The 18,428-nt window shown below is 49.6% G+C and overlaps 1 protein-coding gene across 5 annotated transcripts in view; it reads left to right on the top strand.

Moving 5' to 3' along the window:
* arhgef4 (Rho guanine nucleotide exchange factor (GEF) 4) overlaps window positions 1-18,428 on the top strand; it is an 89,086-nt gene that overhangs the window by 66,958 nt on the left and 3,700 nt on the right. For 4 of the 5 annotated variants that reach the window (XM_018753434.2, XM_029250624.1, XM_018753435.2 and 1 more), the window contains 9 exons: window positions 6,053-6,189; window positions 12,086-12,262; window positions 12,461-12,652; window positions 13,132-13,311; window positions 13,441-13,673; window positions 13,765-13,894; window positions 14,008-14,139; window positions 15,952-16,198; window positions 17,752-17,829. In XM_018753434.2, the coding sequence (XP_018608950.2) occupies window positions 6,053-6,189; window positions 12,086-12,262; window positions 12,461-12,652; window positions 13,132-13,311; window positions 13,441-13,673; window positions 13,765-13,894; window positions 14,008-14,139; window positions 15,952-16,198; window positions 17,752-17,829 (1,506 nt within the window). Of the gene's footprint in view, window positions 1-6,052; window positions 6,190-9,789; window positions 9,971-12,085; window positions 12,263-12,460; window positions 12,653-13,131; window positions 13,312-13,440; window positions 13,674-13,764; window positions 13,895-14,007; window positions 14,140-15,951; window positions 16,199-17,751; window positions 17,830-18,428 lie in introns of those variants that run through there. The other variant, XM_018753437.2, reaches the window with a different exon arrangement.

Genomic DNA, 18,428 nt, shown 5'->3' on the forward strand with positions numbered 1-18,428 from the left:
ACGGTCTGTGTCAGGGAAGGGATGGATGTGAACGAATGCTTGTGTTTCCCTTTGAGCCTGGTACTCCCCTGCCCTATCGCCCTTGGTACTCATAAGGAGCGGTTTACCCAGAAGTCAACGGAGCATGACGATAAGGAGGACTACCTGCTGAATTTAAATGGGGGCGTGGATTACTCAGCACCTAAACATCCGTGTTTCTTTTTAGCCGTCACAGAGCGGCTCCCCGCTCTTTCGCTGCTCCCGCCCTTTCCTCTCGATGACATGCAGTCATCTGCGAAGCTCTCGGGCTCCCGCTTCTTGGAGAGCTGCTTGGAATTTTAATCCCGGACACGCAGAGCTGCTTGGCTCGGCTTTCTCGCTACACGTTTGCAGAAGTGTCAACGTTCGCTCGCAGAGTATGTACGTCCTACTTTTGGGGATTAAACCTGAAATTACATTTATTCATTTAGCAGACACTTTTCTCTAAAGTAGCCTACAGTGAGTATAACTAGTGTTTAGCTGACACCTCTCCCCCCGGTGACTTACTACAGTGTTAGGCATACTACACTAAACTCCCTGCAGCCAGCCAGCCAACCAATGTCAACAACCGTTTGTCCCAAGCAGGGTCACGGCAAGCCGGAGCCTACCCAGCAAAACGGGGCGCAGGGCCGAAGGGGGAGGGGACGCATTCAGGACAGGATGCCAGGCATCGCAAGACACCCCAACCAGGTCTCGAACCCCAGACCCACCACACAGCAGTCACTGGCCAAACCTGCTACCCTGCACCGTGCCCCCATGCTCCCATGGCCCCCACAGCCCCCTACCTGCAGCCATTTGTACATTTATACAGCAGAGCAACATAACACATTCACACACCTGCTGCATCATTATCACCGCAACCACCATCGTCATACACGCTGTACCATCTTCCATCGTGGCATGTCTATTTTATTAAATGGACAATATTATAGCCCCCTATCTGTCATTTAATGCTGTGTTTTTTGAAAATAAAACCTTTTGGGTCATGACCTGTGTAATGGTCATTGTTCTCCTTCAAGTTCCGCTTCTGACTGAGCTTCCTTACTGAACCAGTTGTATCTGAGGCTGAAGTCCAATGAATGCCGCAGTTCGCTGCCAGGGCATTGCCTTTTTGTGTCCCGCCCATGGAGGAGAGATTCCGTTTCTATGCACCGCTACTTATTTTGCAGGTTTTAATCTCAGAGCAGTAAAGGGATTGGAAGGGAGGAGAAGAGTGGTGATGTCTTTTGGAGGGATTTATTTAGGGGATTTCGGGAAGCAGGTCAGTGTGAACTTGACTGAGTGCCCTGGTTTACCGCTGACCCATGGGACCGGGTCCTTCGGGTCAGCACCAGCCAGCATGACCGCGTCCTGTGGTTTGGGTGCACTGGGTGTTCTTTCACAAGTATGGCATGTGACCTTATCCTTGGCATCACAGCCAAAGGATTCATACATGTTGGTGTTGAAAAACAATCACCGACCTTTCCATGACACAGGCTTGTCGCTATTCAGATTATATGAGAATTTGCAAGAAAGTGTTAACGTAGAACACATGGTCATTTTTAGATGTTGGTTTTGATTAATTTGTTATATTTTAGTGCCATTCATGAATTGCCATTCAAACGTTATTAATTTGTTATGTTTTAGTGCTGTTCATCTTTCAATACAATGTAATATTGACCTTTTTTTTGTTAATGTGTTACATGGTATAGTGAAACGGTCAAGGAACGGTAATAACGAACATAAAGATGTGTTGTGGGGAGGCAGACAACATTTCTCATAACAGATGTATTTTCTAATGCCTGGCAGATATTTTTGTGCGAACGTTGCATGTTTTGTCTTGCTGTCCGTTTATACAGATCCACCTTTATGAAACGGGAGAGTACTTTGCTCAAGTGTTCAACAGCAACGGCCCCACTGGGCCTTCAACTCACAAACTTTTAGTTGAAAATTCAGTGTAGCTGCCACACTGCATGCTGAGTCTTGAGTCAGTTTATGAGATGTACTGTACGTCACTTTGGAGAAAAGCATCTGCTACATGAATAAATGTAAATGTAGAAAAAAGACAGATCCTGACTCACTACTAGAGCAGATTATTAATTTCACTTCACACTCCAGGTACTGGTAAGGGTTTTAATGGGGCAGTAGATGGTGTATTGGTTAAAAATTGCTGCCTCCGGACATCGGAAGTTGCAGGTTTGAACGCTACCTCCTGCTGTAATACCAATGAGGACGGTAGTTAATCTTAATTACTCCAGCTGGGGATAATACCCAGCCCTTTAAGTGGGTAAATCACTCTAAATAGTACCTGGAGAAAAAGTGTCTGCTCAATGAATAAATGTAATGGACTGGATTAATAAGTTGAAAAGTATTTCGATGAAAGATTTCTACTTTAAGGTAGGTTATTTTCCTCTATTAGTACAGGATGTTTTGTTAGTTGTAGATTTAGTCCCTTATGGTCCCAATGTCTGCAGAAGAACGAGGTTAATCAGCTCATAGCAGGCGAAGCCACAGAGATGGAAAGGGTTTAAATATGAACTGTCTCGCCTGAAAAGGATGTGCGATCTGCCGTGGGGGGAAGGGGGTGTCTGGGGAACCAGACGTTCTCCGGGGCAGGGTGACGAGCTGTGTGAGCGGGCGGAGAAGTAGGGTCGCTGCACACACGGTCCCCTGCAACCCTGCAGAGACATCCATGTGCTATGGGCGGGGATGTTTCATCCCGTCATAGGTCTCTGTAAAGCAGAAAGGAGACACCGTCAGGTGGCGGGCACTGCGGCAGCGTTCAGGAGTGCCTGCCCCTTTGTTTTGCCTCCGTAGTTGGGCCCTCCATCGATGCCATGCTGTGCTGGGAGGAAAACCTAAACTGACAGTGCAGACGAGAACTGACCTTGGATGCAGCACACTCCACAGGATAAGCGAGTGGTGCTGCTTTTAATACGACCTGACAGATCTCGTTGTCTTTCGCATTCCCTAGCCTTCCTCTCAGACTTGATCCCGGTATCCAAGCATGTCGGATTATTAATCTGTAAGCAGTATTTAAATATAACAAAACAATCAAAAAGCCGTTTCCGTGGATAAGTTGCACCGTGGAAGAATGTGTCTTGAAAGCACAAAGCAAACTGTACTGTACGTTGGGGCAGCAGATGGCATCGTGCTTACAGCTGCTGCCTTCTACTGAAAGAACTATTTGAATCCCCTCTTCTGCAGCAAGAGACAAGAGAGGCTTTATTGTCATTTCAACCATATAGAGCTGCTACAGTACACAGTGAAACGAAACAACGTTCCTCCAGAACCATGGTGTTACATAAAACAACACAGAGTTACCTACACAGACCACATAAAGGGCACATGTGCAAGACTTACTGCATGCAAGCAGTACCCTTAATTAAGGTGCTTAGCTTGAACTGGTACAGTAAAAATGACCGTATGGTATAAATGGGTAAATCATTGCAAGAAGCATAACATTTAGTGTCAGCTAAAAAAAAATAGGTGTATGATGGTCTGTTGCTGGTCAGGTGGACCTGTGAGCTTTGACTGGCCGAGATGCGACAGGAGCCCTGACACCCTTGCTCGGGGTCACACGGTCCACCTGCCTGTTCCTGTAACTGTGCTGATGGGAGGTGGGGATGACTGTTATCGAGGTTAATGCTCAGAGAAGGCAAATACTCAGACAACCAGCCTACCAACCCCCATCATGCTTGTCGTGCAGGAAAGAGAAAGAAGGCCAGAAAAAGTAGGACAGTGTCATCAAACAGAAACGGCATCGGACTGATGTGCATCAGTGTAATTGGGAATAAAAAGGAAATTTTTTGCAGTGCAAGTTGCTTGGAATAAAAGATAATAGTAACAGACAGCAAATATAATAAAGGTGTGTTTGGAATATGAAGGAAACACGGTACAGGCCCGCTCCCTTAGTTCCAGATGAATACTTATACGTAGATATAGATAGCATTTCTCCTTCATCTTCTCGGGCAGCAGGTGGCATAGTGATTAAGGACACGGCCTTGTGACCTCAAATAGCACTACGCCGGACGCCCCGGGGGAGACCTAAAGAGACCTGGCATATAACAGTTGAGAGGGAGCTGAAGAGTAAAGGGATGACTTTCGAGACGGCTCCCAGAGCAGCAGCAGACAAGAATGAGGTGGAGGTCCCTTGCCGTCGCCTCAAGCACCAGACGGTGCCGAGAGGACTAAACTTGTGACCTCGAAGTTGTTAACGTTCCAGAAGGAGTCCTGTTTCAGTACTCTTAAGCACATTATTAGCTCTAGTTAAATATCTGTATGCACAGTTAGGATACAATTAAGGAACAAAAAATAGAAATAAAATGAAAAGCGATTATTATTAGCAACAGAAAAAACGACGACAAAAATAGTAATAATGATAATATAATTTGAGATTCAGCTGGTAGCTTCAGCTCCTGTGAATGAACTAAATTGACAGGCAGCCAATAAAAGTTATATATAGTTCTGCAAGTTAAATATATCTGTATCTGTTTACACAGAAATGTATTATTGTGTTTTTTTGAACATTTTGAAGCGTTCGGCAATTCTTTCACAAATAAGTATGTGCAATTAGTTCTTTGTAACATGTGCTTGGGGACTGAGTTGCTTGCAGAGCCATAGTGTAAAACCATTGCATTGGTCTGAGGGGGTGCAGCGGTGTGATGGCATGGTGGCACGGTGGCGAAGTGGGCTTGGCCAGGGCCTGCTCTGTGGTGAGTCTAGGGTTCGAGTCCCGCTTGGGGTGTCTTGCGACGGGCTGGCATCCTGTCCGAAGTGTCCCCCCTCAGTCCTGTGCTGCCAGGTTAGGCTCCAGCTCGCCACAGCCCCGCTGGGGACAAGCAGTTGTACACATTGTGTGTGTGTATTGGTCTGAAGGTTGTGTCTTCCTCCCTTTTATGACCTTAGTTTTTTCTGAGACTTTGTCTCATGTCTAAATGTGCTCATAAATCTAAATGCTCTTCCAACTCCAAACTCTGACACAGAATTTGAGGTCCAGTGGAAATGTTTACAGGAGCTGCAGGGCTGGACAAGCGACGAGGGTTTATTCAGGCCATCCAAGTGTGTGAGCCTCAGGGTAATCACCGCCTCGCTGGAGCCTGCAGAACATGGGGTCGGCTGAGGACGTGTCTGGACTTCCCAGTGAGCGCTAGGCAGACAGAGTGGAGGTAGTTCTCTGTCGGGGGCTTGTCATTGCCCTGCACCCGAGCCCGAAGTACCAGGGGTAAATAGTCAACGCCCTGCGATCGCCAATGGGGGTCAAACTTGCTTTCTCTCTAAGCGATCATTCGGTAAGCGCGTCTAAAATAACCCACGGGATTATGGTCAGCGTGCTGTGGCACAACAAAAACTGTTCTGCTGAGATCGTGTCCCAGGATGTTTGGCAAACAGAAAGTGACTGAAAGTGCCAAGGACAGAATGGGAGCGCTGTGCCACTTGAGGCTAATGTCAGCTGCTTGGTGTGGAATTTACATCCGAAAAGCAATCGGCAATCCCTGAAAGGATCCGCTTATTGAACGATAGATGTTTATGCAAATCCTCGTGAAATCCATGTATGCCGTGACCAGATTACAGAAGCGGTCACCCCGAAGCAATCGATCTCAGGGTAGAGTTTGCGGACCACACCAGGAGAATAAGAAGGGACCATGTGCTGTGACAAAGTTTCTGTGCCCACCGAAGGTTCAGGGGGTTTCTGGACTGGCTATGTGGAGTACTCATAGATGTTAACTGTCAGCATTGGTATTTTAGTTATCGAGTCCTTATTTTAAGATCATAAAGCAAACACAAATTTTGTTTAAATCTGTTAAGCTGTTTGAGTGTAAACTTGGTTGGGGAAGCAATGTAGAACTTCAGCGTAAAATGGTGAGCTTTGGTTAAAAACATGACTATGTGATTTGAATAAGCCGTTCATTCGAGATCCCCTCCCAAAAGAGGTTGGATGAATAACGTGCAAGCATCCTTCTAAGGGGACTCTGAACTTGTCCCAGCTCTACTTGTGTTGTTTCACTGCAATGGAAGGAGCAGATCTAAACATTGATGTCATCCTTCCCCACAGCCGTGGTGATTCCTGATGGGACACTGGACAGGGGAGAGGACATGGGCAGTGAGGAGGACCTGTATGAAGAGCTCAGGGGCTCCGGCCACCGCTTTGGCCACCCTGGCGGAGGAGGAGAACAGCTGGCCATCAACGAGGTACATGTCAACATGGCTGCAGCCAACACTGTGACCTACTCTGCTCCGGTGTGCAATTATGTGTCTATAAGTGTTGGAAATAAACTGATTCCCAGTTCTGAGGAATATTCAAGAGTCAGTAGAATCTCTTTTACTTTTGAGTTTATTACAGACACAATCCCCTACTCCCACACACGGGTAACAGTAACTGACAAATTGTCAGACCTGGTACCTGCTGAGGGTTAGGGTGGATGATGAGTGAGGAGTGATAGATTATGGATGGTGGGTGATCAGTGATGATACGTGATAGATCATGGCTGATGAATGGTAGGTGATGGGTGATGGATGATGCATTATAGATGATGGATGATACACATCTCCATTGCACAGCATTACTATGACAGGCTCAATGCCACCTGCCAATGAAACCATGTTAGATACCACACTGAGTGCTCTGGCAGGGAACAATCTCTTATTCCCCCCTTAAGGGCAAGAATATTTATTATTGACTTCCTGGTCTAATTTCAACAGCAATAAACTTGCCATTTCAAAGACAATTAAATGTTTAATTAAATGTTACTCCCTGCGAAGTTCCAGCTGTAATGCATGCCGAAAAAGCTGTTGGCCTCTCAATTTTCATCATCACTCTTTCTAGCTGTGTGGCAGTGGTAAGATGCGTGACCTTGCATTCAAGATATACAGGTCTGAACCCCACCTCTTGCTGGAGTACCCTTGATCAAGGTACTCAGCCTGAACTGATACTGTAAGAATTACCCAGCTATATAGATGGGTAAACTGTTGCAAGTGACTGAATGTTGTACAGTGCTTCAGAGAAAAAGCTTCAGCTAAATAAATGAATAAGTAAAAAAGGTGAGGCTGATGGCTTCTGTGACGTGAAACATAGGGGCCTGGGACGGCTGGACCCAAGTGCAGCATCGTTCGTCCGGAGACGAGGGATGAGGCAAGTTCTCGGTGTCGGAGACAGGCGAAGGGTCGGTCGATCGGCGGTCAGGGCCAGAGCAAAGATCCATGGGTGGGTTCAGGGGACTTAGCGAAGGGTCGGTCGAACGGCGAACAGGACAGGAACGAGGATCCGTGGACTTGGTCGAGAAACGAAGCAAAGAGTCAGAAACCGGAGGACGTGAACGAAGAGCTAGCGATGCTTGTGAACGAAGAGTCACGAGAAAGGGCGGTTGTCCCTTACGAGATTCCGCAAAGGTCTGGGAGTTGCGGAGTGTCTTTTAAAGGGTAGGTGCTGAACTGGAGTCAAGTGCTGTCGACTGAGTTGTGGGCGTGGACATGACAGTTGCTCTCCCAGAAAAAGGGGTTGAGGGTGGACTGGTGGAGCCTGGTGGAGCCAGGTGGGTATGGCGAGGCTTGAATACTTCAGGAAACAGGAACCGAGCCTAACCACTCCTCCACGGGCTAAAAAACTGAACATGCTTTCTTGCTCTTTTAATGAATTTCCCCACAAAAGTTGCTGTAGGCATTCAAAGGAGGCACAGGTTACTTAATACAATCATGGCCCAGATGGACCCATCACACACACACATTTTCTGAACCGCTCATTCCATATGGGGTCGCGGGGAACCAGAGCCTAACCCGGCAACACAGGGCGTAAGGCTGTAGGGGGAGGGGACACACCCAGGACGGGACGCCAGTCTGTTGCAGGGCACCCCAAGCAGGATTCGAACCCCAGACCCACCGGAGAGCAGGACCCGGTCCAACCCACTGCGCCCCCCCTGGACTCAATCAAGATACGGGAATTTTACTTTACATTATTTTGTAGTACTTTGCAGGATGCTTCAGATAAATATTTTCGCAATGTTAGGTACGCTACACTAAACAGCAGAGCAATGTAACACACCCACATACACACACAGAGTGAACAGGGTATCGAACCTCTGTCCAGTCACACAGCCCAGGCTAAGTAACATACCATGTCAGTGTGTTCGCTGAGTGACATTTCTTTTGTCTTTACTCTTCTGTTTTTGCCTTAAAGGTTGAATTAATACATAAGCGTTGAATATCGTATGTATGTGTTTGGTTTGCCAGATTTGGAGTGTGCAGTGCAGTGTGTAACAGCTCGGAAAGAGCAGAACGAGTGCAGGAACACACACATGCAGTGTTACAGAGTCATTAATGAAGGGAACCTGTTTGTTACGATAACTGATGTTAACTACAGTATTGCAATAATTGTGTCCATTTTAATGGGATCTGGTCATATTTTAGCTCAAACGAGGAGCACGGTGGCACAGCGGGTAGCGCTGCTGTCTCACAGCGCCTGGGTGGTGCAAGAGGACATGGGTTCGATCCCCCCTCAGTCTGTGGAGTTTGCATGTTCTTCCTATGTCTGTGTGGGTTTTGTCCGGGTGCTCTGGTTTCCTCCCACAGTCCAAAGACATGCTGTTCAGGTTCCCCCACAGTATGAGTGACAAAGAGAGAGTGTGTTCCACTAAAGTATGGATAAGTGACCCAGTGTAAGTAGAGTATCTAGCAGTGTAAGTCACCTTGCTGAATAAGGTGTGTGGGCTGATGACACTACATAGAGTTCATTGGAAGTTGCTTTGGAGAAAAGCGTCTGGTAAATAAATAAATGTAAATATGTGTCAGTTTCAGGATTATTATATTTTTTTTACCGTTTAAACTAGTGGTAATTATGTCTTTGGGTTGAGATTTCACCTCAGGAGTTTTCGGGAGCACATTAGCTTCGTAAGGCGGGAAAGGCCGTTTAACAATTCCGAAGACGAACAAAAGAAGCGGAGAACTTAAGCGAGTGAAAATGTGCGGTCCGTTCGGCAACGGACGGAACCCACTGCTCACTGCTGGGGGGCTACTTTACTGTACTCTACTGTACTTTACTGTACTGTACTGCAATGTAATGGGACAGGTGGTGATGCAGTTAGTAGTTAGCGCCGCTGCTTGGTCCTTAGGTCGATTCCTCCTCAGTACTCATGCCATGGGCATGGCATGAGCAAGGTACTTAGCCTGAATTGCTCCGACCGGTAAAATTACCCATCTGTGTAAATGGATAAATAACACTTTTAAGTTGAGAAGCGTCAGCTAAATGAATAAATGATAAATGTAGCTACAGTAAATAATCTGCGCGGGAAAAATGGCCGATTTTGACGGTGAAGTAATTCCATCCAAATCTGCCTTTTTCCTCACTCATTGCAGATGAAGTTTTTTATTTAAACAAAACAAAACCAAAAAAAAAAAAAAAAAAAAAAAAAACGGAGCCTGCCCACCCGGAACTACGCCGCCGGGCTGTAACTTGGAGACGAGCCACAGCGACAGGAGGAGGAGGCAGGACCTGGACGCGGTTCGGGGACCGCCGCGGGGACACTACGTCACCAGGGGCACGAGCCGGTCGCTAACAGACACGGCGACGGGTCTCCGGGCGGGCCTCGCTGCGTGTGCATGATGGACGGGGGGGAGACGGGCAGACAAGGGGAGGGAACCGAGCGGGGATCCGCGGACGTGGACCCTCACGCTCGTCTCGCCGCGCCGCTCCCGGAACGCGGCCGCGACGCGCACGCGCAGCCGCGACACGCCGCCGTCAGCCGAGCCTGCGGACGCAGCGGAGGGCGGTGCCGCTCGTCGTGACGCTGCGGGTCCTGCTGATGGACGTCGTGACGACGATCCAGTTGGCGCTGCGTTAGGCGCGCTGGGTGGGGCTGGCGGTGGGGGCGGGGACACCCCGTGGGGATGCGCGTGCGGGACGCGCGGTGTGAGACAGCGCAGGGGTCCGCGGAGCGGGAAACGGGCGTGTGCGATCCGAGACACCTCACCTGTCGCCACGGTGAGTGGCCTGTGTGTGGGTGTATGTGTCAGGTGGTCTCGTCTGCAGCCATGTGAGCGGGCTGAACGGTTCTTCACAATTTGACATGACTGTTGCATGTTTATAACTGTGTGCGGCGTGTGCCTGTGGAATGTGTCTCGTGCGCACGTGCTAAGCACTGTGGTTTGGCTCACGACACACATCACAGGACACTGTACACAGCAGACCCCTGGGGGCTGCGGTCGGTGTTGTGCCGTGTCGCCGTTCGCACCTGCAGCACCGACAGCGCTCGGCTCTGCGGAACAGCACGTCCTCATGCCGCTCCGCGTCTGTGCCGATGAGGATTCGTCGCCTCGGTGACGTCCAGCTCTTCTCCGTGTCCTCCGAGCAGCGACAGGTACGCCTGCGCCCCTAGGGAGACGCCCACCAGGACTGGGGCCGCGGCAGGTGGCGTAGTGTTTAGAGCTGCCGCCTTCTGCTCGAAGGCCTCGGGTTCGAATGGCAGCTCCTCTTGCAGTGCCCTAGATCAAGGTGCTAACCCCGAGGTGCTCCAGTGAAAACTACCCAGCTGTAGTGCCAGTGTCAGTCCCTCTGGAGAAAAATGGGAGATAATCAAATGAATAACACGATAAACACAGATTTCACCGAATTTCATTTAGAAAGTGATGCGGGGGGCGCGGTAGCACAGCGGGTTTGACCGGGTCCTGCTCACCGGTGGGTCTGGGGTTCGAGTCCCGCTTGGGGTGCCTTGCGACGGACTGGCGTCCCGTCCCGGGTGTGTCCCCCTCCCCCTGCGGCCTTGCGCCCTATGCTTCTGGGTTCGGCTCCGGTTTGCCGCGACCCCGCTTGGGACAAGCGGTTTCAGACAGCGTGTGTAAGTGATGCAGCTCCGGTTGTGTCGCTCTCAGGTCTTGAACTGTCTGTCATGAAGAGCAGTGTAAAAACTACATCTGCATTCGTTGGCTGGGGCTCTAAATGCCTCGTGCTCGGAACATGCCTCGGCGTCACGTTGTGTAATGACATGGGTTCCGAAGAGGATGCCCGGAACTTGCGTGGGTGTGTCACTTAGCAACGGACTCCCGTGCGACAGTGCACGGGAAGGCAGCGCGGGTCAGCGGGCTGTAAATGAAGCCTCTTCTGACCTTTTGTCTTAATTGACCCACATATGTCAGTTCCACTCTGGCCCCTGTGAGGCGCTCTTCCCAACGACAGCCTGCAGCCCCCAACACGTTGCTGCAGTGTCACATCAGAGCCCCTGCGTGCGGGTGTGTGGCTGAGTGCTGACACTGGCTAAACGTTTTAATCAGGATCATTGACGTGTGTTTCGTTGCGCAGGGTCACTCTATTTTTTTAAGCAGCTGTGAATATGTATTTTTCAACTGGTGTTTCCGTGGAGGCCGGATGTGTTTCTCTTCTTTCTTTTTACCGCGCTATTTACTCATGCTGCCAGATGTCGACCGTCACCGTGACATTCTTTTTTTTGCCTTATGTTTTACCAGCACCACATTCCCACCTACATTACTGACATTAATAATCCCCGCATCATAAATATGAATGCGCAGTACATTAACGCACCAGGCGGCGTACATTGCAAGATTTACATTTATTCATTCAGCAGACGCTTTTCTCCAACGCAACGTACATCTCATAGAAAATGCAACGTGTGCGTTACGTTAGCAGAAAGAGAGACTTCGATGCAGGTGCAAGATTCTAAAGCGTGGTTTTTTACTTTCCAACGTACATCCCACAAGTAGCTGCATAAAACTTTATCCGAATATCGACGGTTCGAAATCACCTTCCTAATTATTATTGTTATTATTTTATTAAGCGTTTACACTGAGCAGCCGTTATTCAGCAGTTATGATCTCAAAGTTATAGTGCATGAACATTTACACATTACGTGAACTTAAGAGATCGTGGGAGAAGTGAGTTCGGAAGAGGTGAGTTTTAAGACCCTTCTTAAATATAGACAGGGATTCAGCAGTTCTGAGTGAGAGGGGGAGGTCATTCCACCATGCGCAGCATAAAGCTGTCTGATTCCTGTCTCTGTCACTCGACCCCACAGACACGATTACTCTCTGCTACCGTTCTGACCGAATGCCGACTTCGCCCTCTTGCCCCATTCGCTTTCTGCAGCTGATTAGCGATGGCAGCGTGTGTGCTGAGGCGCTGTGGGACCACGTTACCATGGACGACCAGGAGCTGGGCTTCAAGGCCGGCGACGTCATCGAAGTAGTGGACGCCACCAACAAGGAGTGGTGGTGGGGTCGCATCCTAGACAGCGAGGGCTGGTTCCCAGCCAGCTTCGTTCGGGTGAGAACTCTCCCATGACACGCCCTTCTCAAACCGCATGCGCATCATAGGTCATTCGGGCTTCGCGGGGTCAGCGCCGCCGTGGGTCCGAGCGAGAAGGCATCTCATCTCAGCAGTACGGGGCGGAGCTGGAGGAGGGAGGCATTCGGGGTCTGGGAGAGGTCCCGTGTGACGATGCCCGCCGTTCGATGTCCACAGCTTCGTGTCAATCAGGATGAGCCCATGGAGGAGTACGTAGCCAAGCTGGAGGGCTCCAGGGAGGAGGAGAGCGGTGTGCCGCACCTCCTGGGCCCAGGACTCCCCTGTAAGGAACAGATGAGAACCAACGTCATCAATGAGATCATGAGCACTGAGCGGGACTACATCAAGCACCTGAAGGACATCTGTGAGGTCAGTGTCGGTACCTTCCCGCCACGCATGAAGAAGGGCACGGAGACCCACGAACAAGTAACGAAACGTAGTTCTCAACCCCCACGCGTCCTTGGTTGCTAAGCTGAACAATGTTCTAAAGCAATCAATGAAGGGAAACTGCCTTGTTATGTTGTATTATGACAACTGACGTAAGCCGCCGAAGTAATTGAAAAGGGTACGACGATGTAAAGATTTTTCAGCGGAAATGGTGTCAGTTTTGGAGCTCAGGAACGCGTATAAATTTTCACCATTCAAAGTAACGGTAACGACATCTCCGATCTGAGGCGTCGCGTCGTGAAGGGTTTTTCAGGAACGAATTGCCGTCGGGAAGGGGGGAGGGGGCTGTAAAAATAAAAAAGGAATACTTGGCATACTTTCGAACGCCTGGCTCGAAACCTTCTTTAAGTACTTTGAGTGGGTGGCGAGTGTTACTGTCCCTCCGCTTGCGTTTCCTTCAGGGTTACATCAAGCAGTGCCGTAAGAGGACGGACATGTTCACCGAGGAGCAGCTGCGCACCATCTTCGGCAACATCGAGGACATCTACCGCTTCCAGAAGAAGTTCCTCAAGGGCCTGGAGAAGAAGTACAACAAGGAGCAGCCTCACCTGAGCGAAATCGGATCGTGTTTCTTGGAGAACGTGAGCAAACGGCTCGTAAATCTGTATTCCATGCTGCGTTGGTTCGTGGCTTAGCGCAAGAGGCGCGCGCCGAAGCGTAGGTCTTTTGACTGATCGCGTCCCGTGGGCCGCGTCTTGTTTGTGCTCCAGCAAACGGACTTCCAGATCTACTCGGAGTACTGCAATAACCATCCGAACGCCTGCGTCCAGCTGTCCAAGCTCATCAAAATCAACAAGTACCTGTTCTTCTTCGAGGCCTGTCGCCTGCTGCAGAAGATGATCGACATCTCGCTGGATGGCTTCCTGCTCACCCCGGTACAGAAGATATGCAAGTATCCGCTGCAGCTGGCCGAGCTGCTCAAGTACACCAACCCCCAGCACAGGTATCATCCCCGGTGCTCCTGCACCCCGCTGCCGTGCCGGTGTATGAAGCTGGTGGAAACGCGATCTGACCGGCTGCTTTCGGGTGCGCAGGGACTACAAAGACGTGGAAGCGGCACTGAATGCCATGAAGAACGTCGCCAGGCTGATCAACGAGAGGAAGCGCAGACTGGAGAACATCGACAAGATTGCTCAGTGGCAAAGCTCCATAGAGGACTGGGAGGTGAGTTTAACGCCCTCTTCCAGGATTGGCTTTGACTTTGCGCGTCAAGTGCGCCCTCTTCACTTGCACGACAACACCAGTCCACGTCGCAAGCGTGTGCCTGCTTTCCCCAGGGTGAAGATGTCCTCACCAGGAGCTCGGACCTCATCTTCTCAGGAGAGCTGACCAAGATCTCCCAGCCTCAGGCTAAGAGCCAGCAACGCATGTTCTTTCTGTTTGACCACCAGATGGTGTACTGTAAGAAGGTGGGTAGAAGTTGTTAGATAGTTCTCAGGAATACTTGCATTCATATTTTGTTTCTTAATAATATGGAGGCGCGACCGTGGATCTGTAGGTGCGGTTATGTGATGATAAGTGTTACTTCTGTAAGTCTGAGTTTACAGTTCATCTGTGCATGACCATGGGCTCAGGTGATGTGATATCAAAATGACTGGAAAGTCCATTGCATCACTAAATGATGTTTTTAAAATGAAACAAAAAAATCAGAAAAAAATTGGCAAAGTGGAACACAAATGGTTAAATTCTTTCTTTCAATATATGAAACTATTTATTTTGCTTAGGAAGTGTTAGAAGTGCTGCACCGTCTTCCAACGTGACTTTATGATCATTAGTCATTTTTCTGCCGTGTGGCTGATTAATGGGCAAAATTAAGTGTTTACAGAATCACTTACTGTACTATCATGTTAAAAGATTTCCACAAATCGTGTATGTGATTAATTGGAATGGCCGGTCAATGTCATGACTGAACCTCCTTAGCTCCCCGAGAGTCTAGTCATGTGACAATGAACTGTAGTTATACTTGGCACAGTTTGAATCTATGTGTGCAGAGCTCTGTGAAGCTGCCCCATCCATAAACACACACACACACACACACACACACACACACTGTCTGAAACCACTTATCCCGAGCGGGGTCACGGCGAGCCGGAGCCTAACCCGGCAACGCAGGGCGTAAGTCTGGAGGGGGAGGGGACACACCCAGGACGGGATGCCGGTCCGTTGCAGGGCACCCCAAGCGGGACTTGAACCCCAGACCCACCAGAGAGCAGGACCTGGCCAAACCTGTTGTGCCCTCCCCCCCCCCCCCAAAAAACAGCACAAATTAAAAAAACCCCATGATTTGTTAGTGCTACATTTGTCCCATGAAAATTATTAACATTTATTTTTCCCAGGATGTGATGTTACTCGTGTTGCCGGGTAGGCTCCGGTTCCCCGCAACCCCATATGGGACAAGCGGTTCCGAAAATGTGTGTGTGTGTGTGGTGTGTGTGATGTTACTCAGCCCCCCTGCAGCAGCATCAACACTCGAATTCAGACTCTTTCATTTGTGCTACCCTTGCTCCGTTCAAACCACAGTTCCCTCTCTCTTACTTTTTCAGATATTAGTGATTATATGACACGTTATTTCTGGGGATATTAATACAGTTACGTTTATTTCTTTAGCAGTCGCTTTTCTCCAAAGTGACTTCCAATGAGCTCTATGTAGTGTTACCCGCCCACACACCTTATTCACCATGGTGACTTACACTGCTAGATACACTACTTACACTGGCTCACTCATTCATACATCAGTGGAACACACTCTCTCTGTCACTCACACTGTGGGGGAACCTGAACAGCATGTCTTTGGAGTGTGGGAGGAAACCAGAGCACCTGAAGTAAACCCGGGGAGAACACGCAAACTCCACACAGACTGAGCGGAGATCGAACCCACACCCTCTCGCACCACTCGCTGTGCCACCATGCCACCCATAATAGTAAAGAAATCATAACTTTCAGTCTGTATAACATTACTGCTTTTTACCTGTCCTACTTCACTCACCAGTCCACGTTGTGGTTGAACACGATCGAAAAACTGGTGCAGTTCAGTGAACGGTTTTGGGGGTTTTTCTCATTTGTGCTGTTTGTAAGGGGGCAGCTTCACGGAACCTGTGTACTGTACATGTAAGCGGGTACTGCTCACCGAGAACAGTGGAAACCCGGAGTTAGTGGAAATAGCACAGCACTGATGGTCGCTGTGACTGATCAGCACTCATGCAGTGGTCCATCATCTCCAGGACCTGCTTCGTCGGGACATACTGTACTACAAGGGTCGTGTGGACATGGACCAGATGGAGGTAGTGGACCTTGAGGATGGCAAGGACAAAGACTTCAACGTGAGCGTGAGGAACGCGCTGAAGCTTCGATCGACGGTCCCGGGAGGCGAGGTCCACCTGCTCTGTGCCAAGAAGCCCGAGCAGAAGCAGCGATGGCTGCGCGCCTTCGCCGACGAGCGCCGGCAGGTGCAGCACGACCGGGAGACCGGTAAGACGGACGCTCGCCATCTCGCTTTTCCGCAGAATCGATTTCGACATGCCAAGCTTTGAGATGGAGCGATGCTTCTCCCGTGCACCCTGACTCGTCTTCCAAAGTGGCTGATCCAGAAGGTTCTGCAGTTCTCTCCAATACCAGGCAGTTAAATAGACTGGAACCAGAAGTGGTCCTCCAGCACTCTACTGCAATTGTCCTGTCTTACAAGAAATACCCTTTATAACGCGATGTGACCCGTTCATCCTACCCACAGGGTCTCAAGTATTGCTGCAACTGCATTGTTGTTATTGGTTACAGATTTCCAGCACACACCGCTTTCTCATACTGGAGTGCGAGGAGATTTTGCTTCCCGACATCGCAGTATGGCTCTGGCCGACATCTGCTATGGAACGCAAATGGTTAAAACTGCATTGGATCAAAGTCAGGAGGTTACACCATGAAAGAGAGACTTTTGAGCTGTGCTGTGAGGCGGAATGGCTAAATCTTGAGCGAAATGTCCCACTGCGGTTCGTACATAATGGCACACTTTCCTGGCGAAAGGAGAGTCATTTATAGTAACCCACAGCGGTCTGTGGATTTATGTCCCCATCTGCCCACAAACCCGTCTCCTGCCTGATTTAATACTGCCTTTCTGGCCAAAGCTGGGCTTTTGTTCAAGTTTCTTTGTTTTTCTATTGCGGCGAAGCGTTACCATCGCGCTGCCCCGCACCAGGAGCTTCTCGGAGAGTCGCCTGTCATTTCCGGGGCCATCTGAACATCCGTACTCACGGTTACGACCCTTACGGATATAGAAGCAGTTCAGATTCCGCATGTGGCGGTGCAACCACGGTCTCATCGTGCTTTGGGTTCGGGAACTGAAGGTCCCCTTGAAAAGGACGGCAGATAGCGTAGCGGTTAGAGCTGCTGACGTTGAATCCAAAGGCTGCCGGTTCGAATCTCACCTATCGCTGTAATGCCCTCGAGCGAGGTAATTACCCTAAAATTGCTCCAGTACGCCCTTATGTATAAATGGGAAAATAATAGTAAGTATCTTAACATTGTAAGTCATTTTGGAGAAAAGTATTAGCGGAATGAATGAATGAATGTAAAACCGGAAGAATTACTTGATTTCCTACTTGAGATTACCTACATATGCGAAGCTTAACAAGGAGTCCAGTAAGGTCTCGGTGAGTGAGTTACTCTCTCAGTTAAGAGACAAGGCAACAGGTGGCATAGTGGTTAGAGCTGTGCCTTGTGAAGGACCCAGGTTTTAACCCCACGTCCTGCTGTATAACGGGTGAGCAGGGATCTTGCCCTGTACTGACACAGTAAAAATTAGCCAGCTGTATAAATGGATAAATCAGTAGCTTGAAATTATGAGCTGTTTTGGAGAAAAAAAGCATGAGCTAAGTAAATAAATGTGAATATATACATGTTTATGGCCTCTGCAATCTACAGTGTGCTCTCGCAGGGTGAAAGTTAAATTGTGTGCCGAGTGCTCTGGGTGTAGATGTGATGTTATGCGTGTTCTGTTTTTTATGTTTTGTTCCCCCCCTGTTTTTTTCTAGGTTTTGCCATTACTGAGGTCCAAAAGAAACAGGCCATGTTGAACGCTGGGAAAAGCCACCCAGTAGGAAAGCCCAAAGGTACCGTTAGCATCACTGAACGCATTAGCAGCACACGTCGGGTCTGAGCATTATGATTGGCATCATCAGCATTCACTTTTACGACTCGGCTGGCCGTACGGCAGGCGGCGGCTTCGCTTGGCGCAGCCTTGGCACGCAGGCAGACAGGCTCAAAAATCATCTCGCTTTACGCTCTACGAGCACCAGCTGACACTCGCCGGTTGCCTGGCCTTACGAGGCATCACTGGGTGATACTTACAATGGTTCGCCGTTCCTTTGCGTGCCTTTTCTTTTCCTCTCTTGCCCTTCCCTTCGTTTACTTTGTGTTGTCCCCGTACGACATCTCTCCTTCCGTGTGTCTTTTGGGGGCCCCGTCACACACCTTAGACTTCCGACGCCTTTCGTTCGTGCCGTCCCTCGTTCGATCGGAAGCGCCCTGTCACCAGCGGACCCCGGGCGGCCCTCCGGGACCCCTCTCTAAAACCCAGGGAGTTGCGCGCGGGGCCCTGTCCCGGGTCGGCTTTTCGTCCGGCAAATGAGGGCCGCGTGAGGACGTGAGCGCACGCTCGGGGTAATGCTGTTCACCAGCTGGCCATACGCACGAAAAGAGTGTTGCGCTC

Source organism: Scleropages formosus, chromosome 3 (assembly GCF_900964775.1).
Source record: "Scleropages formosus chromosome 3, fSclFor1.1, whole genome shotgun sequence".
Taxonomy (NCBI): Eukaryota; Metazoa; Chordata; class Actinopteri; order Osteoglossiformes; family Osteoglossidae; genus Scleropages; species Scleropages formosus.